Genomic DNA, 26178 nt, shown 5'->3' on the forward strand with positions numbered 1-26178 from the left:
CTATTTAGAGGTAGGAAAGCATGCATCAAAAAAGCACTTGCTGATCAATAATATTTTAAATTTTGATTTAATAGTATTCAAAAATGAACAAAGGATGGCTTGAGCTAGAAAGTGATCCAGGTAATTATCAAAATAAGCTTCTTTTTTATGTTGCTACACTGGTTGTTTATTAGTATTATTACACGGAGTTATTTTGATTTTAGATAAACATAAAAGACCGGTATGACCGTCTGTTTTGTTGACATGATTGATCACCAACGTTTACATTATCTGGGTCTGTTGGTCATGTCTGTCAAATTTCTGTACACGTTATATACAAGTTATTCGGGGATCTCCTGTTCATAGTGTCAGTGATCGCAATAAATGGTAAACCAGTATCACTGAGTATTGTCTACAATACTGGAATAAAATTGTGTACCAGTAATGTATTCCAGTTGTAACCAGGAGGCATGATTCTTCTTACAAAATCACATTGTCTTCTCTGGGACTCAAACCTTGGATCTTTGTATTACAAGGCAGAGCTCTAACTGACTGAGCTTAAGAAGTACTTCCTTAGCTCAACCGCTTACAGCTGGCTAAGTATCTACTTCTGAAGGGAAGCAATCTCGTCACACTTTCCCCACCTCAAGAGTCATCATAACATTTTGACTCTTAGAACACATACCTGTCTAAAAAATCCTTTCTAATCAACGTGGGTGTTTTTTGGTTTGGCGCTAAATTGAATCGGAAAGCATGATTCTTCTTACAAAATCATATTGTCTCCTCCAGGACTCGAACACAGGATCTCTGTTTTACAAGGCAGTGTTCTAACCGACTGAGCTGAAGAAGTACTGCCTTAGCTAAACTGCTTACGGCTGGCTGAGTATCAACCATTGTCAACTACAGTCTACTGAAGGGAAACAATCCTGTCACACAGTATTGTACCAGTATTGTGGTTTTAAGAAAAATTATATCAGGTGGAAAAACAATAATGAAATATGATATGTATGACAATCTTATTAGATTTTTAAGCATTTTATATATTAAGCAGTAATCATGATAATAATTAATGATATGAAAATGGACATTTTTAAGAACTAATGGTCATATTTTAATTTACATGTAGGAATGATATGACAAGGGTTTTTCAGTTCTTATATAAATGAAAATAATGATCAAATTATATGTTAAATGGTGATATAGAGCAATTTTCATCAAAGAAAGTTTCAAATCTTTAGTGGTCTTTTTCTTTAGACATGTAAGGCCAATCACATTATCCCTATTTGTCCTCTATTGCTCAACATCACACACAAGAGAAAATGTCTGACACCACAAACTGTGGAATATATGTTAGATAACTTTAAAGGGGCATTACATGTAGCTGTCAAATTCATGTTACCGAATTGACTCAAATTTTCATTTTTGATTGATAACATTTACAGTATCATTTCAAATATTTATGCCATAGAAAATGTAACAGAAATATGAAATACTTCAATAAACATTTTGCTGTCACTAATACATTTCTGGTACATTTTATTTGCTAGAAGGTATGTTTAAAATGACAATTGTGGATGATCTCTATGAAAAATGTCAACTGACTTGTTGATATCATGATCTATAATATAATGATATAACATATGAGACGTAAATGATAATATTTAATATGAGGCAGGTGTTACCTGTGAAGAGGATGAAGTCTGTAAAAAAAAATTCTTTTAATACTTATAAGTTTTTGCAAAATTAAAACTACAGAAAATTGTACTAAGGTCATCAATTTTTTTTCATTTATAAAATTTTACATTAAAAAATATTAAAAAAAAAATCACTATAATTTAAAAACCATCCTTAAGATACCCTTCATCATTGGCTTCATGACTGAGGGCTTTACAATAAATACCTCTTTACCAAATTGCAAGACAAGTTATTCCCAGCATAATTTCTGTTGAAAAAGTAACTGAAACAACAGAAACGTATCCAATCATGGTCTTGTTGCTGGATTTTATTAAAGACATCATTTTCAATGTAATCAAAGAAACAATATCTGCTTCAGGTAACGTTTTTTCATATAAAGTATTATTTAATGAAAAGTATAATAATATATTCCTTTAATGACGAAAATACCACATTGGCTTATCATTTTTCTTTGTGCATTTGATAAGGATACAAAAACCTGCCTGATCATGTCAGTTTCCCCAACTCATTTTGTTTGCTATAGATCTTGAAAATTGTATATTGAGGAAGCTCTAGATTAATTTTATTATGTACACAGACTAAATTCAAATATTTGTCCTCATAGTACATGTATTGCCGTTATTCTTTTTGGTAATCAGCAAAAAATTGATCAGATTATTTGATATATATATATCAGACGTAATTCATATTTATGATCCAAATTTTTATTTTTTATTTTTATTTTAGGATTGTTTACATTGTTGTTGGAAGATTTTGGTAAGTCAGAATAAAATGAACCTAAGAAATAGTTGACAAATTCAATGGACAGTCTAGCTAATAAGTCAAAATAAACAGCAGAGTTATCTTGAAAAGAAGTGTCCCAAGGTTTGGACCACCAAAATTATTCAAAGGACAAACACAATTTTGGTATTTTGCAAATACTTTTGAGGACCAGCAGATTTTCTTCAAAGACCACCAGGGAAATAAAGATTTTGAGAAGTCTGAACATAATTCATCCACAACTTTGCAAAGAACTAGATTAATTACACAGAATGAACAAAATGTCTTACTCACATCTCTTGTTAGTGTACTATTCACTAGAATTCAACATTTACATTCTTTCTTGAGGTTTTCTATTTGTTCTGCCAAATTTGGTCAATTTGTTTATTTTTTAATGTCTGTTTAGCAATGTTAATATCAGTTGTGAACACATCCAGCAAAAGAATTATATAAAATATGATATATATTACAATGGATTAAAATAAAAATTGCATTTTAGATAACTAATTTTAAAAGCAAAGAATATGCTTAAATTCATTTTTTTATACGACCGCAAAAATTAAAAATTTTTTGTTATACGACCACAAAAATTAATATTTTTTTGGTCGTATATTGGTATCACATTGTCGTCATGGTCGTCGTCAGCGTCGTCCGAAGACAGATGGTTTCCGGATAATAACTTTAGTATAAGTAAATAGAAATCAATAAAATTTTAACACAAGGTTTATAACCACTAAAGGAAGGTTGGGATTGATTTTGGGGGTTATGGTCCCAACTGTTTAGGAATTAGGGGTCAAAAAAGGGGCCCAAATAAGCATTTTTGTAGTTTCCAGACAAATACTTGTTTTAAAGTGTATGAATCTCTCTGAAATTATACCACAAACTTCCATACAACAAAGGAATGGTTAGGATTGACTTTGGGGGGTTATGGCTCAAACCATTTAGTAATTAGGGGCAAAAAAGGGGAAAAACAAGGGTTTTTCTGGTTAAAGGACAATTGAGACAATTTAAAAGCAGTGTAAGGGAGGCAATCCAATTCAAATTAAAGAACACTGTTTGATTACCTCCCTTACTTTACTTGTAAATTATGTATTAAGAAATGATGATTGTCTTGAGGTGATTAGCTGTCAATTTATTTTTAGCAGTTACTATTAATTAATATTAATTTTAGCCATGACTATGTATGTCATTTTATATTTTAAAACTTTTATTACGTATTTAAATGGGTGGGGTGGGGGTGGGGGTCAATTCGCAACAGCATAGTGTATTGCGCAAAAGCAATAAATTGAATATAAATTCAAATCATATAACCAATTTGAAGTTCTTTGACTACAGTTATGCTGTGTCAGAAACCTATTATGTGTCAAAAATTTAGTTACGATCCAAATTCAGACCTGTATCAAGCGTGAATATTGTGTCCATTTTGGCCCAACTGTTCAGGGTTGGACATCTGCGGTTGTATCCAGCTGCGCTCAGCAAATCAATTTATTTTAAATTTGGAAGCAGCCTTAAACATGTTAAAAAACCTTAATATATATCTATCTGCATTAAAAAATGATTTACTACTTTTGAGATAGTCATGTTTCACCATAAAAATGTAAACCCTTTTTCTGCTTAGTGCAAATTTTTCTTTCATGGAGATAACATTACTAATTATGTTCATTGACATAGTAGGTGAAGTAGAGCAATTGTTTCCAGTTAAGATGTATTCATCATAGAAATATATTTCTACTGGAAACATAGATGTCTTTGTAAGACACATAGGAAAAAACTTAAGGTAAACATTGTAGAAATGGACATCTGAAATGGATTCAACTTATACATGTACCGGTATGTCTATCAGTGAGATTGTCTATAAAGAAATATATCTAATGACTTTTTAATTTTTTTCAGGAGTGAAAGGAGTTCAAGTAGAAGAAATTTATGATCTACAGAAGGCTATTGATGGGTAAAAAATATGATTATACATGTATATAAAAATAATAAGATGTGGTGTGATTGCTATTTAGAAAACTATCCACCAGAGATCAAAGGATGAGAAAGTTTTTTTGGGTGTTTGCTGTTTATACATGCCTCTCTTTTGATTTTAAGTGATTGCATTGTTTTCTGAATTTGATTTTGGGATTCCCCCTATTGTCTCTTATTATCTTTCTGGTATGATATATGAACAGTTATGATGAATTTGAATTCAAGATACATTTACACATAGTTTATTCTGAGAAAGTATGGTATTTTTTTCTCTGCTTGATAAAACATATGTTATTTGTATGACAGAATTATATCATATTAAATGTTATTATTTTCAGACCAGTTTATGGATTTATATTTTTATTCCGATGGATAGAAGAAAGAAGAAGTAGAAGAAAAACAATCACAGAAGAAGAAACTTTTCTTACAAATGAAGATGAAGTTAACAATTTGTTCTTTGCACAACAGGTATGCAGGAAAACTGCATATATTTTAAAGCATATCATACATACTTAAACAAAGTTAAGATAGTTAGCTCTCAATCTGAGCTACTATTTATAGCTTTCTCATATGCATTTTCAGTTTTCCCAATCATGCTTACAGCTAGCATTCCAGGTAAACATTAAAAGGGTCAGTAGGTCAAAGGTCAAGGGTCAAGGTCACAGTTACTAAAAATAACTGTTCATATTATGAAAATCTTCCAAAATCTTGGGTTTCTATATGGAATCTTAATTATTACCTACAGCTATTCAGGAATATATTTTTTTGCATGTGCCTCCAGATCTGGTGTAAATAGCCATGGTTATGGGAATCCTGACACACAAACCAAAGGCCAAAAAATGGCTTTCTGTGTGCCAGTATCAAGGATCTGGAGGGAAAATTATTTATCAAATTACAGCTATATATAGGTTGAAATTTTGTCAGAATGATTGTTTCCAAATGAAATCTCTTTAAATTTATAACTTTAAAAAAAAAAATACAGCAGTATTATTGAGTATGTGCCCCAGACCTGGCAAATAAGTCAGCGTCAAGTAAACCCCTGGTAATTTGTTTCAGGGTGGATGAAATCTCTAAAATATAACGTTTTTTGTTTTAATTTTAGCAATATTATTTAGCATCTGCCCTAACTTCTCTTAATAAACGTTTGGTTCTAGGAGAAACTGTTGTCAGGACCAACTTCTTATTTGTATTTGAGCAGGGGCACCAAAATAAATAAGAATAAAAAACCCTGATATCTTTGTTTTGTGGTTGTTAAAGTAAAAAATAGTGGAAACAGATAACAGATCTACAATCATCAACACTGTGTCACAGTACCAAAAACATTTGCATTATTATAAAAATAAGTAGATGTGGTATAATTGCCAATGATACAACTATCCATCAGAGTTCAAATGACGAAGATATATGAAAGCAAATGTTTAACAGATATTTTTACATTTTTGTAGGTGGTTCCTAATTCCTGTGCTACACATGCCTTACTGAGTGTCCTGTTAAACTGTGATAAAGTGAGACTTGGAGATACATTGTCAAAGCTTAAACTGTTCTCTAGAGGCATGAATCCTGAGGTAATTTATGAATTGGTTATAGTGATGCACCATTTATCTTAATAATATTCATGAGAGATCATATTTCCAATGATAGCAGTTATTGGAGTGATGATTGGGCTTGACAATTTGACATTCATGATACTATTTTAGATACTGCAAACATGCCAGAATCATAAACACAATAGTTTGTTATAAAATGTGATTTTGTTTTACATTTTTTCATATTTTTAACAAAAGTATGTCTACTTGCAAATCACACTTTTTGAAAATTGTAAAAATGGTTTATAATAAACAGCAGTAGAAGAAAATTAAGATGACAAAAAAGGAATGAAATGAAAATAGAAATAATAGGACTAGGGAATAAAATAAGTGCTGTGTTAAAGATGGAAAACAGTTTATTGACATTTTTACTTTTTTGTTCCAAATAGTATTGCAGTTTTTATAAAAGTGATGGTTCTTTGAAAACACAATCATTAACATAATTGATAGTTGTTTAGTTTGACTTAACCAATGATAACTGATCTTAAGTTTTTAAAATTTTTACCGATTAAAACAATGCTAGCCAATCTACGACTTCTGAATATTTTATTTAAAAAAAAATCCTATATATTAGAAAGAAAGGGATTAAATTATCTTAAAAAATGGGAAATAAGATTGCATATTATTCCATTAGTTATGTTACTCATAAAAGTATGGCCTACTTTTTTATTTTAGGACAAAGGTTATGCCATTGGAAATATGCCTGAATTAGCTGAAGCACATAACAGTCATGCACGGTACAGTAGTCTTTATTAAATTACTTTAATGGCAACAAATCAATAATGTAAACAATAATTTGCCTTTTGATAAAACCTTGTTTCCACATTTATTGTGGGTTATTTATTAAAACGAAATAGGGAGGTTAAAAAGAGGTTTTATTTTTGTAAATGGGTCATTAGTCAATTATGTAATATAAGGATATCAGTTTGGTGCATGCAAAATTACTTAAGAAAGTAGGTTGGTTTTGGGTTTATTTTTATGCCCCTGCTGTTGCGGAGGGGGCATTAAGTTTTACCTTTGTCCGTCTGTACGTACGTCAGTAAGTACGAAAGTCCGTCCGTACGTACGTCCAAAGTTGGTTTCCGTTCTCTAACTTCAGTTTGCCTCAACCAAATGCTATGAAACTTATACACAATGCTTATTACCACATAATACAGATCATGATCGAAATTGGGTGGCGTCACTTTTACTGTTCTTGAGTTATGCCCCTTTATAAACATAAAAATTGCTGAATTTTTCGTTTCTGTTCCCTTACTTAAGTTAACAGCAACCAAATCTTATGAGACTTATACACAATACTTATTACCACAAAACTCAGATCAAGTACAAATTTGGGTAGCGTCACTTTTACCATTCTTCAGTTTTGTCCCTTTATAACTTTATATGATATGCAAGCGAGGGCATCATCTGTGTCCCATGGACACATTCCCCATTTATTTAAATTACTTTCTATATGCCCACATACTTTCAATGGAATAGCTCTGAGCTATTGCAGATATTTAGTATATGATCTAGGAAAAGTGACGTAAACAGTATTTTGGTTAAATTTCATTTGAAACTGTTTTTGCTGTCAATAAATAGGAATTAGAAAACATGTCTTTATTATTCCTACTGTTTTAGTGTTGTTTGGCTTGCAATTGGAAGAACAAAATATTTAAAGTTACATCCTAAGACCCTTTCCATAATTTTCAAACGAGAAAAAATACATATTTCAATTACTAAAACTTCAATGTTTGTAATTAAGATATGAAAACTTGTAGTATTATATTTATTTAGGCCTGAGCCACGCCACCTTCCAGAGAAACAGCAAGGTATTGCAACAACTAAAACTATGGAAGCTTTTCACTTTGTCAGTTATGTACCTATAAAAAATCATTTGTTTGAATTGGATGGACTCAAACCTTATCCAATAGATCATGGTAAGTTTTAAGGCTCTCATTTGTTATCTTTAGTATAAAAATGAAGTGATATGGTATGATTGCAAAGGAGATCACTATTCATCTGAAACCAAAGGAAGAGGATACAAACAACTATAGGGCACTGTACGATCTTTAACAATGAGCCAAACTCATACCATAAAAGGCCACGGATTGACAAAATGAGAAACAAATCTAAAAACAAAACCAATGGCCTGATTTATGCTAAAAAAAAAAAGCAAATAGGGCAGACAAAAACCAACAGCAACCACTGAATATAGAGCTTAACATGTTTGAAAGAGCTCAACCCTCCCCTAAACTAGGATAGTGCTGTTACAGCAAAAAAGAACAAGAACAAAATATAAAAATCAGATGACGAAGGCTCGACTCATCAGATCAGCAATAAGCACACACAAAAAAACAAAAAACTTTTACAAAATACAAAAAACACATGGTACCAATTTAAGAGTACTTACAGTTACTGAAAGCTAGTTTAAAGCAACTGAATATCAATTAATAGAGGTTATATCATTAATCACAGGACATTCAAAAGAAAGGATTTTTTCCTCACACAGGAAGTTGAAATTTAAAACTCATTTAAACCTTATTTTTTTTAGGTTCAGATGTGCCAGTCAAAGATTTCTTAAACTTTAAAGCAATAAATATCTGAAACTGTTACTAATTATTAAAGAACTTAATAGAAGCTATTTTATTGTAAAAAGCTAACTTTATTAGTGAAGCATTTGTTATTTTGATGTCAATGGTAAATGTCACATGATATATTTCTGTATATTTCTTCAGGGCCTTGGGAAAGGGATGAATACTGGACAGAGAAATTCAGACGTGTCATAACAGAAAGATTAGGAATGGCTGCTGGAGGGTAAGCTTTAGTAATGGTTACCTTGATTTTTCATAGCCTCTTTTAACATGAAATTTAGTACCCTCGTTAAAACTCAGTGGCTTTATCTGCACAGATAATTATTTTTTTATACGACCGCAAAAAAAATTTTGTGGTCGTATATTGGTATGACGTTGGCGTCGCCATCGTCGTTGTCGTCCGAAGACACATTGGTTTTCGCACTCTAACTTTAGTTTAAGTGAATGGATCTCTATGAAATTTTACCACAAGGTTCAATACCACACAAGGCAGGTTGGGATTGATTTTGGGGGTTATGGTACCAACAGTAAAGGAATTAGAGGCCGAAAGGGGCCAAAAATAAGCATTTTTGTAACTTCCAGACATAACTTGTGTGTTAGTGTATGGATCTCTCTGACATTGTACCACAAGGTTCCATATCACAAAAGGAATGCTGGGATTGATTTTGGGGGTAATTGCCTCAAAATTTTAGGAATTAGGGGCCAAAAAAGGGGCAAAAAACAAGCATTTTTCTAGTTTCATGACAATAACTTGTGTGTAAGTGTATGGATCTTTCTGAAATTGTACTACAAGGTTCCATATCACAAAGGGAAAGCTGGAATTGAGTTTGGGGGTAATTGCCGAAACGTTTAGGAATTGGGGGCCAAAAAGGGGCCAAAAATAAGCATTTTTCTAGTTTCCAGACAATAACTTGTGTTCAAGTGTATGGATCTCTCTGAAATTGTACTGCAATGTACCATACCACAAAGGGAATGCTGGGATTGATGATGGGGGTAATTGCCTCAATATTTTAGGAATTAGGGGCCAAAAAGGGGCAAAAAACAAGCATTTTTCTAGTTTCATGACAATAACTTGTGTGTAAGTGTATTGATCTTTCTGAAATTGTACTACAAGGTTCCATATCACAAAGGGAAAGCTGGAATTGAGTTTGGGGGTAATTGCCGAAACGTTTAGGAATTGGGGGCCAAAAAGGGGCCAAAAATAAGCATTTTTCTAGTTTCCAGACAATAACTTGTGTTCAAGTGTATGGATCTCTCTGAAATTGTACTGCAATGTACCATACCACAAAGGGAATGCTGGGATTGATGATGGGGGTAATTGCCTCAATATTTTAGGAATTAGGGGCCAAAAAGGGGCAAAAAACAAGCATTTTTCTAGTTTCAGGACAATAACTTGTGTGTAAGTGTATGGATCTTTCGGAAATTGTACTACAAGGTTCCATATCACAAAGGGAAAGCTGGGTTTGAGTTTGGGGGTAATTGCCCTAAACGTTTAGGAATTTGGGGCCAAAAAGGGGCCAAAAAACACATTTTTTCTAGTTTCCAGACAATACATTGTGTTCAAGTGTATGGATCTCTCTGAAATTGTACTGCAAGGTACCATACCACAAAGGGAAGGCTGGGATTGAGTTTGGGGGTGATGAATCATAAGGGGGTTCAAAAAATTGGGGGGGGGGGATTTTTTTTTTTCCTTTTTTTTCTTTTTTTCATTTTTTTTTTCTTTTAAAATTGTCCATTTTAAGTTGGTTATTTCTGATTTATATTTAAAAGCAAATAATAATGATATGGTAGGAGATACACACCAAACAGGATGTGTAAATTTTTATATAATAAGTATTGTGCAATAGCAAGAAATTTTCAATTGCACAGTATTGCACAATAGCAAGAAATCTTCAATTGCACAGTATTGAGCAATAGCAAGAAATCTTCAATTGCACAGTATTGCGCAATAGCAAGAAATATCCAATAGCAAGAAATATCCAATAGCACAATATTGCGCAATAGCAAGAAATTGTCAATTGTACAGTATTGCGCAATAGCAAGAAATATTCAATTGCACAGTATTGTGCAAAAGAAGATACTTCGTATAAATTGCTTATTTATTGACCAATTTCTATGGGGTTTTTTTTTGAATTCTTGGGGTTCTTTAATATGCTGAATCTAACCGTGTATTAAGTTTTTGGATTTTGGGCCCCGTTTTTAAATTGGTCCACATTGAGGTCCAAAGGGTCAAAAATTAAACTTTGTTTGATTTCATCAAAAATTGAATTATTGGGGTTCTTTGATATGCCGAATCTAACCGTGTATTTAGATTCTTAATTTTTGGTTCCGTTTTCAAATTGGTCTACATTAAGGTCCAAAGGGTCCAAAATTAAACTTAGTTTGATTTTAACAAAAATTGAATTCTTAGGGCTCTTTGATATGCTGAATCTAAACATGTATTTAGATTTTTGATTATGTGCCCAGTTTTCAAGTTGGTCCAAATCGGGGTCCAAAATAAAACTTTGTTTGATTTCAACAAAAATTGAATATATGGGGTTCTTTGATATGCTGAATCTAACCATGTATTTAGATTTTTGATTTTTGGGCCCCGTTATCAACTTTGTCCACATTGAGGTCAAAAGGGTCCAAAATTAAACTTTGTTTGATTTCATCAAAAATTGAATTCTTGGGGTTCTTTGATATGCTGAATCTAACCATGTATTTAGATTTTGGATATTGGACCATAATAGGTGAATGTCCAATATAAAATTTTTAAGTTCTTAGACCACATTCATTCTGTGTCAGAAACCTATGCTGTGTCAAATATTTAATCACAATCCAAATGCAAAGCTGTATCAAGCTTGAATGTTGTGTCCATACTTGCCCCGACTGTTCAGGGTTTCGACCTTTGCGGTCGTATCAAGCTGCGCCCTACGGAGCATTTTATTATATCATATTATAAAGTATTTTGACATTTGTTTTCGTGTGTCTTCTCTTTATATTTCAAACATGATTGATGTTAGAATATACTAAATAAATCAATTTTGAAATATTACTTTCCCCTACTAGAATTTTTACACACAAATTCAATATCTTGTAATTTTGCAAAGCATAGATATTTCATACAAGTTATAATATAATTAATCTGCTCTGTATTTCAGTGAACCTAACAACGATATCAGATTTAACTTAATGGCAGTGGTGCCTGACAAATGTCAACTGTATGAACACAAGTTAGCAACCCTGAAAACAAACAGACAAATTGTATTGGAAACATTACAACAGGTAGGGTTGGATATTTTAACAGAAAAGAAAGGTGGAATAGGACATGTTGAATTCACTTTGAAACTACAGCTTAAATGGATTTTATCATTCCCACCTGTCCACCATGTGAAGCGTACTCCATCCCACTCAAATTCAAACTCAGTTTTTATACGACCGCAAAAAATTTGGTTTCCGGACAATAACTTTAGTATTAGTGAATAGAAATCTATCAAATTTAAACATAAGGTTTATAACCACAAAAGGAAGGTTGGGATTGATTTTGGGGGTTATGGTCCCAACAGTTTAGGAATTAGGGGCCAAAAAGGGCCCAAATAAGCATTTTTCTAGTTTCATGACAATAACTTGTGGAACAGTGTATGGATCTCTCTGAAATTATACCACAAGTTTCCATACCACAAAGGGATGGTTAGGATTGGCTTTGGGGGGTTATGTCTCAAACCGTTTAGGAATTAGGGGCAAAAAAATGAGAAAAAACAATGGTGTCCTGGTTAATGGACAATTACTTGGGTACAAATTACAGTGTTAGGGAGGTAATTCAAAGTTTTACCTCCCTTACACTGCTTTTAAATTATGTATACCGGTAAAGAATTTTTGTATTGTCTTGAGGTGATTAGCTGTCAATTCCTTTTTAGAAGTTACTATTTTAATAATTTTAAAAATGCTGATTAAGGTAAATTAATTTTAGCTATGATTATGTATGTCATTTTCTATTTTAAGACTTTTATGATGTATTTAAATGGGTTATTATGGTTGCAAACTCCATTAGAAATTTGAATTGAAATTATGACCATGACTGAGGGAAATAAATTTTTTTTTTTTTTGGAAAAAAGGGGGGGTGGGGGGGACAATTTCTTCTCAAGATTTCAGAAATCAGAAAGGAAATTCTTCAAATTTTTTTTTTTTTTGAAAAAAAGGGGAGGGAGAGGTCAATTCGCAACAGCATAGTGTATTGCACAAAAGCAAAAAATTGAATATAAATTCAAATCATATAACCAATTCTAAGTTCTTTGACTACAGTTATTCTGTGTCAGAAACCTATTATGTGTCAAATATTGAATTACAATCCAAATTCAGACCTGTATCAAGTGCGAATATTGTGTCCATTTTTGCCCCAACTGTTCAGGGTTGGACCTCTGGGGTCGTATCCAGTTGTGCTAGGAGAAGCAATTTATTGTAAAATTATTAAATAGATAAAGCTAAACCTATTTTTCAAAGTTAATGTATGTGCAAGTCTGATAATGAAAGAAAAGAAATGGAATGTCCACTTTATAGGATGGTCATGATCACAGGGAAGCATCTTGAAATTTTGCCAAAAATGTACCCACTCTAAATTTCGACAGATAAAAATGATAAAGTCCACACAAGTTGTATTGTATTTTTAATGTTTTTAGTAATTAATGAATGAGCTTTAGTTTCTGAAATATATTTGCTTGTTTTATTAGAGGAATGGGTGTTTTGGAAAAGATTTACTTTTTGTTTATAAAATTGCAAACTTGCTGAGCTGTGATATATAATTTTGAGCAGGAAAATATCAGGCAAAGATGAGCATGGGAATTTGTTTTACTGAGCTTTCCAAAGTTACATAATTAGAGATTATCAAGGAATCTATGGAAAAAAACATACAAGTGATTTCAATTTTCAGTAACTGAATGTTTTTTTTTAATTGGTAGAAGGGAAATAACTCATAAAATTTAAAATAAATGATTTATTGCTGGCTGACAGGAATATGAAATGTATGTACATCAGATAGATTGATTTACTTTCACTTTCTCCTTTTTAAGCTGCTGGATGCCAAGGTATATCTCCTCTGTATTTTATTGTCGTGTTATATTTTTATTTTCTTATAAATTTTTATATTCAGACAAAAATACTTGTGCTTTTCCTGTTGTTTATGTTTAGTATTCTTTTCATATAGACAGATTCATTTTGTGCAGTAAGCAACCCCAAACTGAGTATAACGTGTGATGAAGAACAGCAATACAAGAGCTGTTCCTTTGTTTTTGGTTATTTTCATGTGCGCGTAGTGATTTTATGTCATGCATTTTTACACCATATCCTTTCTTTTCTGTTAAGAGAAAGTCAGAAATTGATGAACTTCGTACTATTATTTGCTTTCAATGTATATTAATAATAAGGTGTGGGTTGTACACAAATGAGACAGCTACCCCATAACACAAAAAAAAACTAAAAAGGTAAGACATCTTGATATTAAACATATTATCATTTATAAACTTGTCAATTTTAAAACTGAAAAATGGTTTCTCCCAAATGAAAACTCTTAATAATTCAAATGTGCAATAATTTCCCCTATTGATAATAATAATACCTTCTTTTCCACTAATAAAACAATATTTGGATGATAATTGCTTAGTGTTCGGTTACATGAATATTCAGAACAAGAAATTGTTGAATAAGAATAGATAAATAGAAAATAAGGTTACAACATATTAATGTGTATTTAATATTTGATCAGCATTAAATATTAGATGCCATCGTTTGGTGTTAAAAGTACAAAAGGTACAGATTGAGCGATATTTGTCATCTAGCAAAGAAAGTTGCTTAAACCTGTGCTAGTGTTTGCAATAAGAAAGCATTTAAATTTTCGATTTCTACTTGTAAAAGTTACTTTTCTATATTCCGTGTAAAAAAACTAACATGCTCCAGGGAAAAAACAATATAAATGATAATTTTATATGTGAATGTATACAATATATGTGTAGTACTGATTTTAGTACCATGCATGTTTTTCAACAAACAAGACATCTTGAACTTAAAGTATGATGAGAGGCCTCACTGTCTTTTGACAGCCAAAAAAGCGCTGTTCCATTGCTTTTGGTTTTTATGCCTCGGCCACTAGACGAAGGGGGCATTAAGGTTTACCCTTGTCTGTCTGTTCATCCTGAAATTGGTTTCTATTCTCTAACTTTAGTTTGCCTCAACCAAATGTTATGAAAATTATGCAGAATGCTTATTAGCACCAAACAGATCAAGTTTGAATTACGGTGGTGTCACTTTCACTGTTCTCTTGTTATGTCCCTTTATAAATAAAAAAATTGCTGAATTTGCCGTACATTTACAAGCTGGTGTATATGTGTTCCATGGACACATTCTTCTTTTATTTTCTATCATATGCACATAGTGATTTTTGGTCATAAATTATTTCACCATATCCTTTCTTTTCTATTAAAAGAAACAGTGAAAAAATGCTCTTTAGACATAGAATTTTAGCTGATGATCACTTTTCACTACAGATCTTTGAAGTGTGAATGCTTAGTCATATTGTATTTTGTTTGTTTCATTTATTTTAAAATTTGTATTTTTCATTGCACCTAGTGGATTTCAGCTTCTTCAAAATAGAAAAAAGACACATTAAGATTCATTGATTTGAAGCATAAAAAGAATACATATACATGTATTAAAGAATACATGTACATGTATTATGATATTCTGACTTTACTTTTTTGGGAAAATCTTTTTCCAACCAGTGAAATCTTTGAAGAGAAATGACCTAATGTGATTAAGCATAATTCACATGAATTTAAAACTTCTTGATAATTATTATAATTAACTTTATATGAGCAAACTATTTTTTCTTTTGTTTACAGGGATCACTAATTGTTGTTTCACATTACTGTTGTCATACAAGTGGTGGGCATTAAATTTTATTCTCTTATCTGCAACTCCTCTGAAACTATATGCAAAGGAAAACTAACTGTAACGAAACATGAAAATCATATTTGATTAAGTGATATGAATATATTATTCTCAACTTATGTGAAACTGATCAACAGAAACCATCTGAACTTCAACATAATTTTGATGAGAGTTGGAAGTTATATAACATCTATGTAATTGTTGATAATTGATTTATTGTTATTTCCTTGTGGAAATAATATTGATATTTGTATTGTTCCTACAAGGTGTCATCTCATGTATCTATTATTCTTGTTTAGCAATGTCAATTTACAGAAATTCATTTTTTTTCAAGATGGAAAGTATTGCACCTATTTTTCACCAAGATTTTTTGTGTTTTGGGGTTTCCTCAGCCAAATCAATTACTATCTATCATCATGTCATAAGCTCAGCTTTTCTTGTTAGCAGTCATTAGAAAAAAAAGACACATTAAGATTCATTGATTTTCTACATTTGTAACACAGAATGTGACAGAAGTGTGCAATTTTAAGAAAAGCTGTTGCTGGCAATTTATTTGTATGTAATCCACGAAAGACTCACATTTAAGTCTTGTTGAAATATTGAATCAAAACATTGAATTTTGTGAAATGAATATTTTAAAAATGGAATTTTACATCATTTTTCACCTATGATCATTATTAAGTTAATTAATAAGTTTTCTAGTTGTATTATATATCAAATTAATTTTTCATACAACTCACAAAATCTTACCAACAGTCAATATCACAATGTTACTAGGTATATTTTTCATTTAAAGTAAGCTGTGTTCTTCTGAAAACAAGGTATTATTTGAATCTGGAATAATTTTGAATTCTAGAAAATTGATAAATCTATGACAAAAACTAACCAAATTTAGGAGGGTTAGCCATTCATGCATGGCTATGGGGGTTAGTTAGTTCATTCTGAAATATCAGTGAAAGTAAAGTTAACCTTAGCCATGCACATGGCTAACCCTATTTAGTTTGGTTTGTTTTTATCATACATTTCTTATCAATTTTCCAATAATTTGAAAGTGATATTGATATGACAATAGCACCCAAACTAATGTATTTGAAATTTTCATACTAAATGAACAGGTCATTCAATATATTCCATATAAATATATCGATTGTTGTTGCTGCAGCTTCTTTTTTTCAGCAATTATAAATTACAGAAAAAAGATGCATAAATGGGATAAAAGTATTGTCAGCTTTTTTGTATAAAATATTTGTTTTGTTACTTATTATTAATATGAAAGTTACTAAATTTTTTTTTATCTTTGTGCGCAAAATTAATCTAGGAATTGAAAAACTGTATTTATTTTGCAATACACACTATGTATGTCTTTGCTGAATAATAACTGTCTGTTAAAATAGATATTTAAGTGTATAGAGGCTTAATTTCTTTGTCAGCAGATTTAATATTTAAACTGTTTTGAGTAATCATGGTAATTTAGTTTTCTTTGATACACAATTATCTAGAATTGTCTTCTTTTTGTATAGCTGTTTTATTTGTTATTCGATAGATCCACTCAAATTAAAAATTTTCAAAATTTTGATTTTGGTGAAGTCAAGTGCATATGTTGTGATGAGACATAAACATTAGTCCATTTCATTAAAATTACAAGTCATTAAGGTTATTTTTACGGAGTTTATTGATGTGTAAACTCAGCCTTTCAATCAACACTTATAGAACACTATTTTTCCTGTATAGGCATTTATATTCCTTACATCATGAAACAGTTTTGAAAATATATATACAGTTTTTTTTGGTATCATCTCGCTGATCAATAACATACATTAAAATATTGGAATTTTATCGCGAAGCTTCAGTGGCATGGGTTTATTGATTCAAAGGACAGAACCCCTTACAAATATTAGTTCAAGCATGAACTATTTCAAGAAGTTTATTATTATACATTATCAAAGACTTTCAGGCATGTTTACACAAATTTCATGACAATGATATTTTTCAGATGGTCAAGGTAACTAATCCAGGACTTACATCTTCTGATAAAGACAAATATCTAGCTGCCGTCAAACAGCATGAAAAGATGGAAGAAGCTCTGATAGCCCAGGCTCAAGAGGATGCTGCAGCGAAATCAGCCGCAAAACAAAACATAGCGGAAAAATCTCTGAGTAATATGACAAATAGCGATCAATCACAGTCCAGTGAGACATCTCAAGATGGAAGTATGATAAATATTACTGAATCTCATGACTCGGATAACAATACGACTGTACAAGAAAATTCTACGTCAGAATCTAAAATAGTGCCAATGGATGATGACAGTAAAGTCGTCAATATTTCAGAAAACAGTGAAGACATTATAATCGATGTTGATTCCATGGAAACAGATTCAGATAAAAAAGACAATGAGAAATTGTCTGAAACAATTGAAAATATAAAGAAAGATAATTCTGATAGTAAAATTGATGTAGAATCGAAATCTGATGGTTCTGTTGAAAATAAATCTGAAAGTGTTTCTTTAACATCTGCTTATACACAATCTATTGAAGAACCTCCTGTTTTTTTAAGCAATAAAGAATCTCTTGAAGGAATACAAGTTACAAGTAGTGATGATAAAAATGTGAAAATTCAGATCTCTGTTGACAATGGGGATAGTGGGAAGGGCGTTACAATTCCACGTTCAGTAGCATCAACAGATGTTACAAAACCATTGACTATAGAAACAAAGTTTGGAGGTCCGTCTGGACCCAGTAGTGAGAGTACAGACACTGCTTCAGAAGGAGGGAGTTGTTTTAGTTCACCAAATACAAATTCATGTCAGAACAGCCCCCAGTGTAGTAATGGGGAAAGTACAGGTAGGAAATTCTAATATGAAAAAAATCTTTTTGACGAAAAGGTATGATAACCATGTCTTCTACTCTGTATTGAACTTTGAGTTGGTGCAAGGTCAAATTTTAAAATTCTGATGACATGCATTGAACATTACAAATTTGAGAAATGAAATGGCTGAAATAATTATAAAAAATATATATCATCCAAGGTCTCACGAGAAATATTTAACTAACTTCTGAACCACAACTAACTTGTTATTTGCTTTTAAAAATGGTACTACATATTCAAATTTGAAAACTTGTTTGATCAATAAAGCAAATGATTGATGAACATTATATGAAAACCTTATGCAATTTTTATTTCTTGAAACAGCATGAACAAGGGCTGATAAAAAAGTCACAAAAATTTATGATGGTTATTAAAAAAATTATTTGAAGGTATTAAAGATTTTGCATGAATTTCATATAGTAGCAAACTTTATGTAGGTTGATTAGTAAATCAAGTATGACTTTTAAACTATAGAATCATTGCAGTTACTACAATCTGAACTTTTTTTGTTAAAACTGGTATGGAAGAAATGTTTTATTAGCCAAAAAATGTGTACAAAATGAGTTTGACAGTAAATTTATACCAAATGATATAAAAACACTGGTTTGGCTTATTTGTCAAAATTTTGATTTTTCTCTAAATTTCAGTGATCTGTTTTTATAGTTTAAAAAGTACAGATGCTTCATTTATTCTTTAATTTTATACTAAGGTTTCTTGTACAAAAAATATCTCATAAAATACCGATAACAATCATAGCGTAAACATGCTTAAAGAATATACACACAATATACAAACACACAAATATACAAAAACTTGTAATCAGTTGGTATTTATAGTAGTGTCTTTAGAAAAGAAACAAATCATAAAATTGAAATTCACATTCCATTGCTAATATATTTTTAGACATGAAAAAAGATACCTTACCAGACAGAAGGTCAGAGGGAAGATCTACAGATTCTAGTCATCATCATAAACATAAAAGAAAATTTCATAGTCATCAAGCTTTTACACCAAAGGTAAGATATGAGGCTTTACTGTACATTTGTACATGTTAATTTAGGAAAGGTAAGATATGAGGCTTTACTGTACATTTGTACATGTTAATTTAGGAAAGTTAAGATATGAGGCTTTACTGTACATTTGTACAATGTTAATTTAGTTTTATTATTACAGGAAATTAAAGTACACCTCAGACTTTTTAAAGCAATTGAGGCTGTTCCTTTTAAACATACATGGGAGGGGGAGGCACTTTGAAATTCAGACAGCCACCAGTAGATACAATTTACCTTTTGAGTCAATCAAACTTCTCGCTGTGTTGAAGACCCATTGGTGGCATTCAGCTGTTTTCTGCTCTTTGGTTGGGTTGTTGTCTCTTTGACACATTCCCCATTTCCATTCTCAATTTTATTCATCACATTTTGGTTGAATGAGAATATCTAGACATTTCTGCAAACTACTGGATTAAGTACTGCTATCATAGCTGTTATAGACCAAAGATCCTTAAAGAAGATGACGTGGATATATTTGATTAAAAGCTTTTCTTAATGTTAACTTAGACAGACTATGTCATTAAAAAACATTAAGGTATGGTATTTTGTGCTTTTTGAAAAACAGTACCCTAAAAGTGTTTGCTGAATAATATACATATTAGTCCACTTTACTGATAATAAACTCCCTTCTTTTCAATAGAAAGTGAAAATTAAATTGTTTGCAGATTAGTTTCTGATCCCTCCAACATTTATTTGGACAAATATTAAATGTTATTAAACTTTTAAAGAATATTTTTGAAATCTTGCAGTGGAAATTTAGCCATCAATAGTCAGTGTCTTTTATTTTAGGATTTGTTAGCTCTTCTCAAGAATGTAGAAAATGAGATAAAGTTATGTGAAGTTAATTTGAAAGATGAATTAGAAAAAAGAAAGAAATATAGGGTAAGCTTGTATTATAGTATAGTATGAATTGTGGTTTAATATGTTTGAATATTTTTTTCATTGCAATTTTTTTCGTAAAGCATCTGATATTTCTTTTTTTTTGGGGGGGGGGGGGGAGGGGGGATATTTTATTTCAGAATTGTTTTGTTGGCAATGTTGTCTAATGAAATAGACATTTGTTCGCTAAAAGATAGATAAATGTAGAATTTGATATGTAGCAAAATTCCAAGTTTTCTTTCAATTTCATTACAACATGTTGGATTCTACATGTATATGACAAGTTTTACTAAAATTTTAGCATATTGACAAGATTTTGTTGCAAATTGTAATCTGAGCAAAAACCTTCAGACAAAAAAATATATTAGATAGGCTCTGGTAAAGTATTTAAATTATAATCAGGACACAAAAACATTTATAATCGACATTATAGATACTGTAAATTCTGAAATTATTGCGAGGTTTTATTAATGCGAATAATGCAACTGGATGAGTATTGCAATAATAAGAACTTAAATTCTTATGTCTGATACATATAACTGTATGCAGATTTTTCTGAAATCGCAATAGATAATCTCGCATTTTAGTTTCTTTCTACAAATTCTGCAATAATAAATGCAATAATTTCTGAATTTACAGTATATGTTTTATATTTTTAAATCACTCTTTCAAATTTTACTGAGAGGATTAAATACTGAAATTAAAAATTTCAGGTATTTTTTATGAGATAATATTATTTCTCTAATACCTTGTCAATTTAACCATCCGTTAAAAAAAATATCCTTTACTTACAGATAGATGACTGTAGAAGAACACATAACTATGATGAATTTATCTGTACATTCTTATCAATGTTAGCCAAAGAAGGACATTTAGCAAATCTTATTGACCAACAGATGTCAGTCAAGAAGAGACACAATAGTGGCAATGCAGGCCGCCCAACAAAGCATTCATTACCTGTCAAAGGATCTCGACCAAAACCAAAGCGACGAAGATGATAATTGTTAAATTTTGAACATGATGTAATTTTTGATTTATATGACAGTAATTGATGTAATATTGTTTGAAAGTAATGAGAACATGGCTTATTAACTTTGTTTGCAGCTCTAACAATAGACTTGTTTAAGCATGCTTTTTTCCTACATTCATGTTATTACAGTTTTGCAATGAACTACGCTAGAAGTAATAAAAATTGCTCAATGAAATTTCTTTAGACCTTAGAATCAACATTTGAGGAAACCCTGGAGTCCACTTAAGCCTAAAAAGTTCATGTGGATGATTGTCATCCAGTCTGTCACTGTCATCCAACATCAGTCACTTTTTATTCTCCTAGCATTTGCCTTTAAACCACAGGACAAATCTGTATTGGAAAAATCTGTATCTGTAGTTCTTTTTCAAAATGATGTTTATTAGCCATGACCATTCTCCATTGAATAGAATGAGAGAAAAATTAGTGGCATAAATGATTTTATGCTTATGACTGTATGGTTAGATACTATAGTAATACGATGCCAGATTTTTCTGCAACACTTTTAACACTGATTTATGTACTTGTTTATGTAGATCATTTTCATGGTCAATTTCTAAATGATGAATCTTTAACAATATTGCAGCGGATTACTTCATATTTACATAAAAGATATAAGACTATAGCCAGGAATCTCTGCAATGGTTGTGTGTAGTTATTTCATAATTTTGTTTGTCCTTTGGGTGGTGATTGTAGATCTATGGTGGCCTCTGTCAAATTTATTCACAAATTTTCTCAACTCAATGTGATTTAGAGCTTGACATATTGTGAAGACATGCATCTATTATTGAAGACCATATATTGATCTCTAGATGTAATGGGCTTTTGTATTGTAAGTTTACTTTCTCATTTACTTTTACCCCACATTTCATTGTGTTTATTATCTTAGCTTGTGGCTGAAATCTTGATTGTCTGATAGACATGTTTACAAAAAAAAATTACAAATAATAAACAATTCTAAATTTGCAATAGATATGTTATGTTTTTTTCATGAAATGTTTTGAAAAGTTGCATTATTTTTGTCATGTATTATAAAATTCCGTTAAAATATTGAATACAATAGCTTTTCTTATTTTCCCAAGGTATTGTATTATCAATTCTTATCAGAAAAAAATAAATAGTATGTTGTCTATAGGGAAAGCTCGGTGGACATCTAAAAGTTTTCGCATTTCCAACATGGACGGGAGTGTAATGACAAAATCCAGGTAAACTGTTGTGTATTTACTTTCAAGTGTTCGAAGAACAACAAGGTCAATGTTTTCTTGTTTTCTAGGGGTCTTAATCCAGTTAGTCCTATATACACACTCAAGTACTCATTATTATTAAAGGATTATTTTGTCATTGTAGAAATTTAGTCTATGTAGAAAATATTTACCAGTAGATGTGTTTAGATATTTTTATTAAGAAATGAAATTTTTGATTAATTTCCAACTATTACAGAAGTAAAAAGTCAGTCTAATTAGCATTTATTTTATACAGTCAGCATTTATTTATATTCAATATTCTGTTGTATATTATGTGTATTTTAAAAATAGAGTGCAGTTATTTGATGAACAACAACACAATATATTTTGTACAAAAAACCATTGAAAAGATGCAAATGGTGACATATGATAAATTCAAGTACATTGTACGTTCAAATAAATAAAATGCTCATGCAAATGTGCATTATGAGGCAATTGGTTTTCTTTTGAATTGTTTCACATTTTTCATGTCAGGGGCTTTCATGGCTAATACTATATGATATGGGTTTTGCTCATTGTTGAAGACTGTACCGTTGTTTACATCCTCACCCTTTAGTCTCTGGTGGATAGATGCCTCATTGGAAATCATACCACATCACCTTTTTGTCTTGCCTTGACAGAGTCAAAAAGCGAGACAAAGGTATGCTGTTTCTGGCAGCGCGGCTGCGTCAAAAATGTATTAGTTTGAGATTAGGTCTAGTTTATGGTGAAGCACTAGTGGTAGGTCTATGATATTTGGTATGCAGTTGTATTAGTATTGGCACATTTCATTTACATGGAGATTATATGACACCGCCACCTCAATCATGGTCTATTGACTTTGAAACTTTTGCTTAGTTTACATGTATTAGTTTGTGATTAGGTCAGTTTATGGGGAACCACTAGTGGTAGGTCAATGATATTTGGTATGCAGTTGTATAAGCATTGGCATATATTATTTCCATGGAGATTATTTGGGCCTCGCTCCCTCAATCATGGTCTATTGACTTTGAAACTTTTGCTTAGTTTACATGTATTAGTTTGTGATTAGATCAGTTAAAGAGGAACCATAAGTGGTAGGTCAGTAATAATTGTTATGCAGTTGTATAAGCATTAGTACATCTCATTTCCATAGAGAATATTTAGTCTTTACCCTTCAGTCATGGTCTATTGACTTTGAAACTTTGCTTAGTTTACATGTATTAGTTTGTGATTAATTCAGTTTAAGATGAACCACTAATGTTAAGTCAATGATATTTGGTAATCAAATGAAGTCTCATTTCCATGAAGATTATATAGCCCCATACCCTCATCATGGTTCATTGACTTTGAAACTTTGACCTAGTTTACATGTTAATGTTTGTGTTTAGGTTTGTTTAAAAGGAACGACTTATGATAAGTCAATGGTATTTTGTATGCTTGTATTGGCATTGGCACATCTCATTTCCATGGCGATTGTTTTGCCCTGTACCTTCAGTCATGGTTCATTGACTTTGAATATGCATAGTTTACATGTTAAAGTATTGCCATTTTAATTTCAACATTTGCATTATCAAAATAACAAAAAGGCAAGACATATCTCTGTGTTAACAGTTTTTTTTATAACACAAGAGATTTTTTTTTTGTTAACTTGGATCATATTTTTGTATTTCTATCACAATACTTTGTTGTTACAAAATCTCCTACAAGTTTCTTAGAAACAATGAAACTCGACAGATTAATTTTGACCCATTTTTAATTGTGGTTCTTTTATTGTGGTATCCCCTAGAAAAAGAAAACATGGAAATTGTCATTTTTATATATGGGATGTTTGATAGTGCAAAATCTCCTAGATAAGATACAAATAGGATGAAAATAGACAGAATTAGTTCATATCATGTTGTTTAGCAGCTCTCATTTTTGTTCAGATTGATTTACTAGTCTCCCATAGAACATGGACTTTGCAATTTATACATATGGTCAAGTTTAACACTGAAAACATTTGCCTTTTAAATTGGAAAGGAACAAAATTTGACAGAATTACTTCATGCAGTTGTGCACTTATGCAAGTTATTTTGTATCAGTTATTTTGTTTGGGGTTTCCTTTAGCAAAACATGGACTTTCATTTGACAAAATTTGCAGATGTGTATTTTTAGAATAGCCTGTTTAACATCCTATTATACAATTGCTGATATGTGGCTATTTGCTGAATTGCAAAGTTCTCTAGTTGTTATGAGAAATGTACTGTGTGCTTACCTTTAATTCACTGCCATACTTGTGTGAATTAAATCATAATTCATTTTTTGTGGTTCAATTATATCTGTGATCATTATAAATGAAATGTTACATGCTAAAACAATTTCATGTTTATCATAGCTGTTGAATAAATTACTCATATGAATTAAAAACTTGAGAAAAAAGGCTATATTAAGTAATTTTGTAATTCATGAGCAAATGGATAACACTTGTTGGATTAATGAAAGATGTTAATAAATATGACTATGTGCTAAAGAGATAAATAAAATGTTTTAATTTTGACTTCCTGCTTTTAATCAATTCATAATTAATAAGATGTCTTTTGTGTTTTATTTATACCCCTAAAGAAGTTGGGTTCCACACTTGTCACTTGGTGTGTTCATATGACGATATTTTTATTGCATTTTTCTAGAACTACAAACCAGAGCTTTCTTGGGGTATTTTATATTGTGTGATGCTTTTTCACATTCATCCCTCACCAACTTTCTGTTTACCCACGCATACTTATTGTATATTCTTACACATAACACATGCATAATGACCATTAATGAAATATTCTTATAATAAACTATGAATCAGGGCACCCTGTAATTTGGTATCAACATTCATGTGAGCATGCTATGCTGTGTGATCTGTTTTCACATTCATTGCTCTCAAAATTTCTGTTTACTGAATACTTATAGTGGAAGTATCAATAGTGAACAGTAACTCACAGTTCAACTTGTTCTATCTATTTAGGTTTCTGTCTCATAAAAAACATACACCACATCTCCTTTTATACATGCAACAGTTAATCTTATATTCATTTATAAAAATGTCTGGATTTCATACAAGGAACTAAAACCCAGGAATTTTCTTTCATCTCCCCTTTGAAAGATGAATGTTGCTCAAGGCCGTACATTTGTTGCTGATTGACTAGAGATTAGTATCTAATCATTTATTACTACCTAGTAAAAAGATCCATTGGAAAAAAACTGATTGACCTCATTTTCTTGGTTTTTCAGTGTACATCATGAACTGTACATGTTAACCAGTTTTGGTTACTTGTTATCTTACTTTAATGTAATCCACTTCTATTTTTAAAAATTTAGGTAGTAAAACAAAATATCCTCTGGTAAAACTTTATTTGATCTAAGTTTAGTCATCTGCAGTGAATATGTCAAGTAAAAAATTCAAGATTAATCTATTCTAACAATCCAATATCCATGACACATTTACAATATATGGAATTATTGTTCAGTATGTCTGACCTTGCCTCATTTTCATGCAGGAGTAGTCTGTTTAGATGATGATGATGATGGATGGCTGCTTAACGTCCAGCAGCAAATTAATATGCATATTGAGGAAGAGAACATGTTAGATTTTGAGATTCTGTATGTTTCTCCTGTATTATGCATTATGGGTCAACAATATCT

At 31.1% G+C, this 26178-nt stretch overlaps 1 protein-coding gene across 2 annotated transcripts; it reads left to right on the forward strand.

Annotated features, from left to right (window-relative positions):
• Positions 1-17: 17 nt before the first annotated feature.
• On the forward strand, positions 18-22239 carry LOC127721728 (ubiquitin carboxyl-terminal hydrolase calypso-like). 2 transcript variants are annotated; one of them, XM_052228528.1, is made up of 14 exons: positions 18-120; positions 2401-2430; positions 4327-4381; positions 4740-4869; positions 5847-5966; positions 6663-6724; positions 7764-7906; positions 8705-8783; positions 11704-11827; positions 13609-13623; positions 17475-18324; positions 19253-19365; positions 20188-20280; positions 21072-22239. In XM_052228528.1, the coding sequence occupies exons 1-14, from the start codon at positions 84-86 to the stop codon at positions 21273-21275; spliced, it is 2055 nt and encodes a 684-aa protein (XP_052084488.1). In that variant the 5' UTR covers positions 18-83; the 3' UTR covers positions 21276-22239. The 2 variants fall into 2 exon arrangements, with proteins under 2 accessions (XP_052084488.1, XP_052084498.1); XM_052228538.1 differs by lacking the exon at positions 13609-13623.
• The last annotated feature ends 3939 nt before the right edge of the window (positions 22240-26178 follow it).

This window comes from Mytilus californianus, unplaced genomic scaffold (genome assembly GCF_021869535.1).
Source record: "Mytilus californianus isolate M0D057914Y unplaced genomic scaffold, xbMytCali1.0.p SCAF_1, whole genome shotgun sequence".
Taxonomy (NCBI): Eukaryota; Metazoa; Mollusca; class Bivalvia; order Mytilida; family Mytilidae; genus Mytilus; species Mytilus californianus.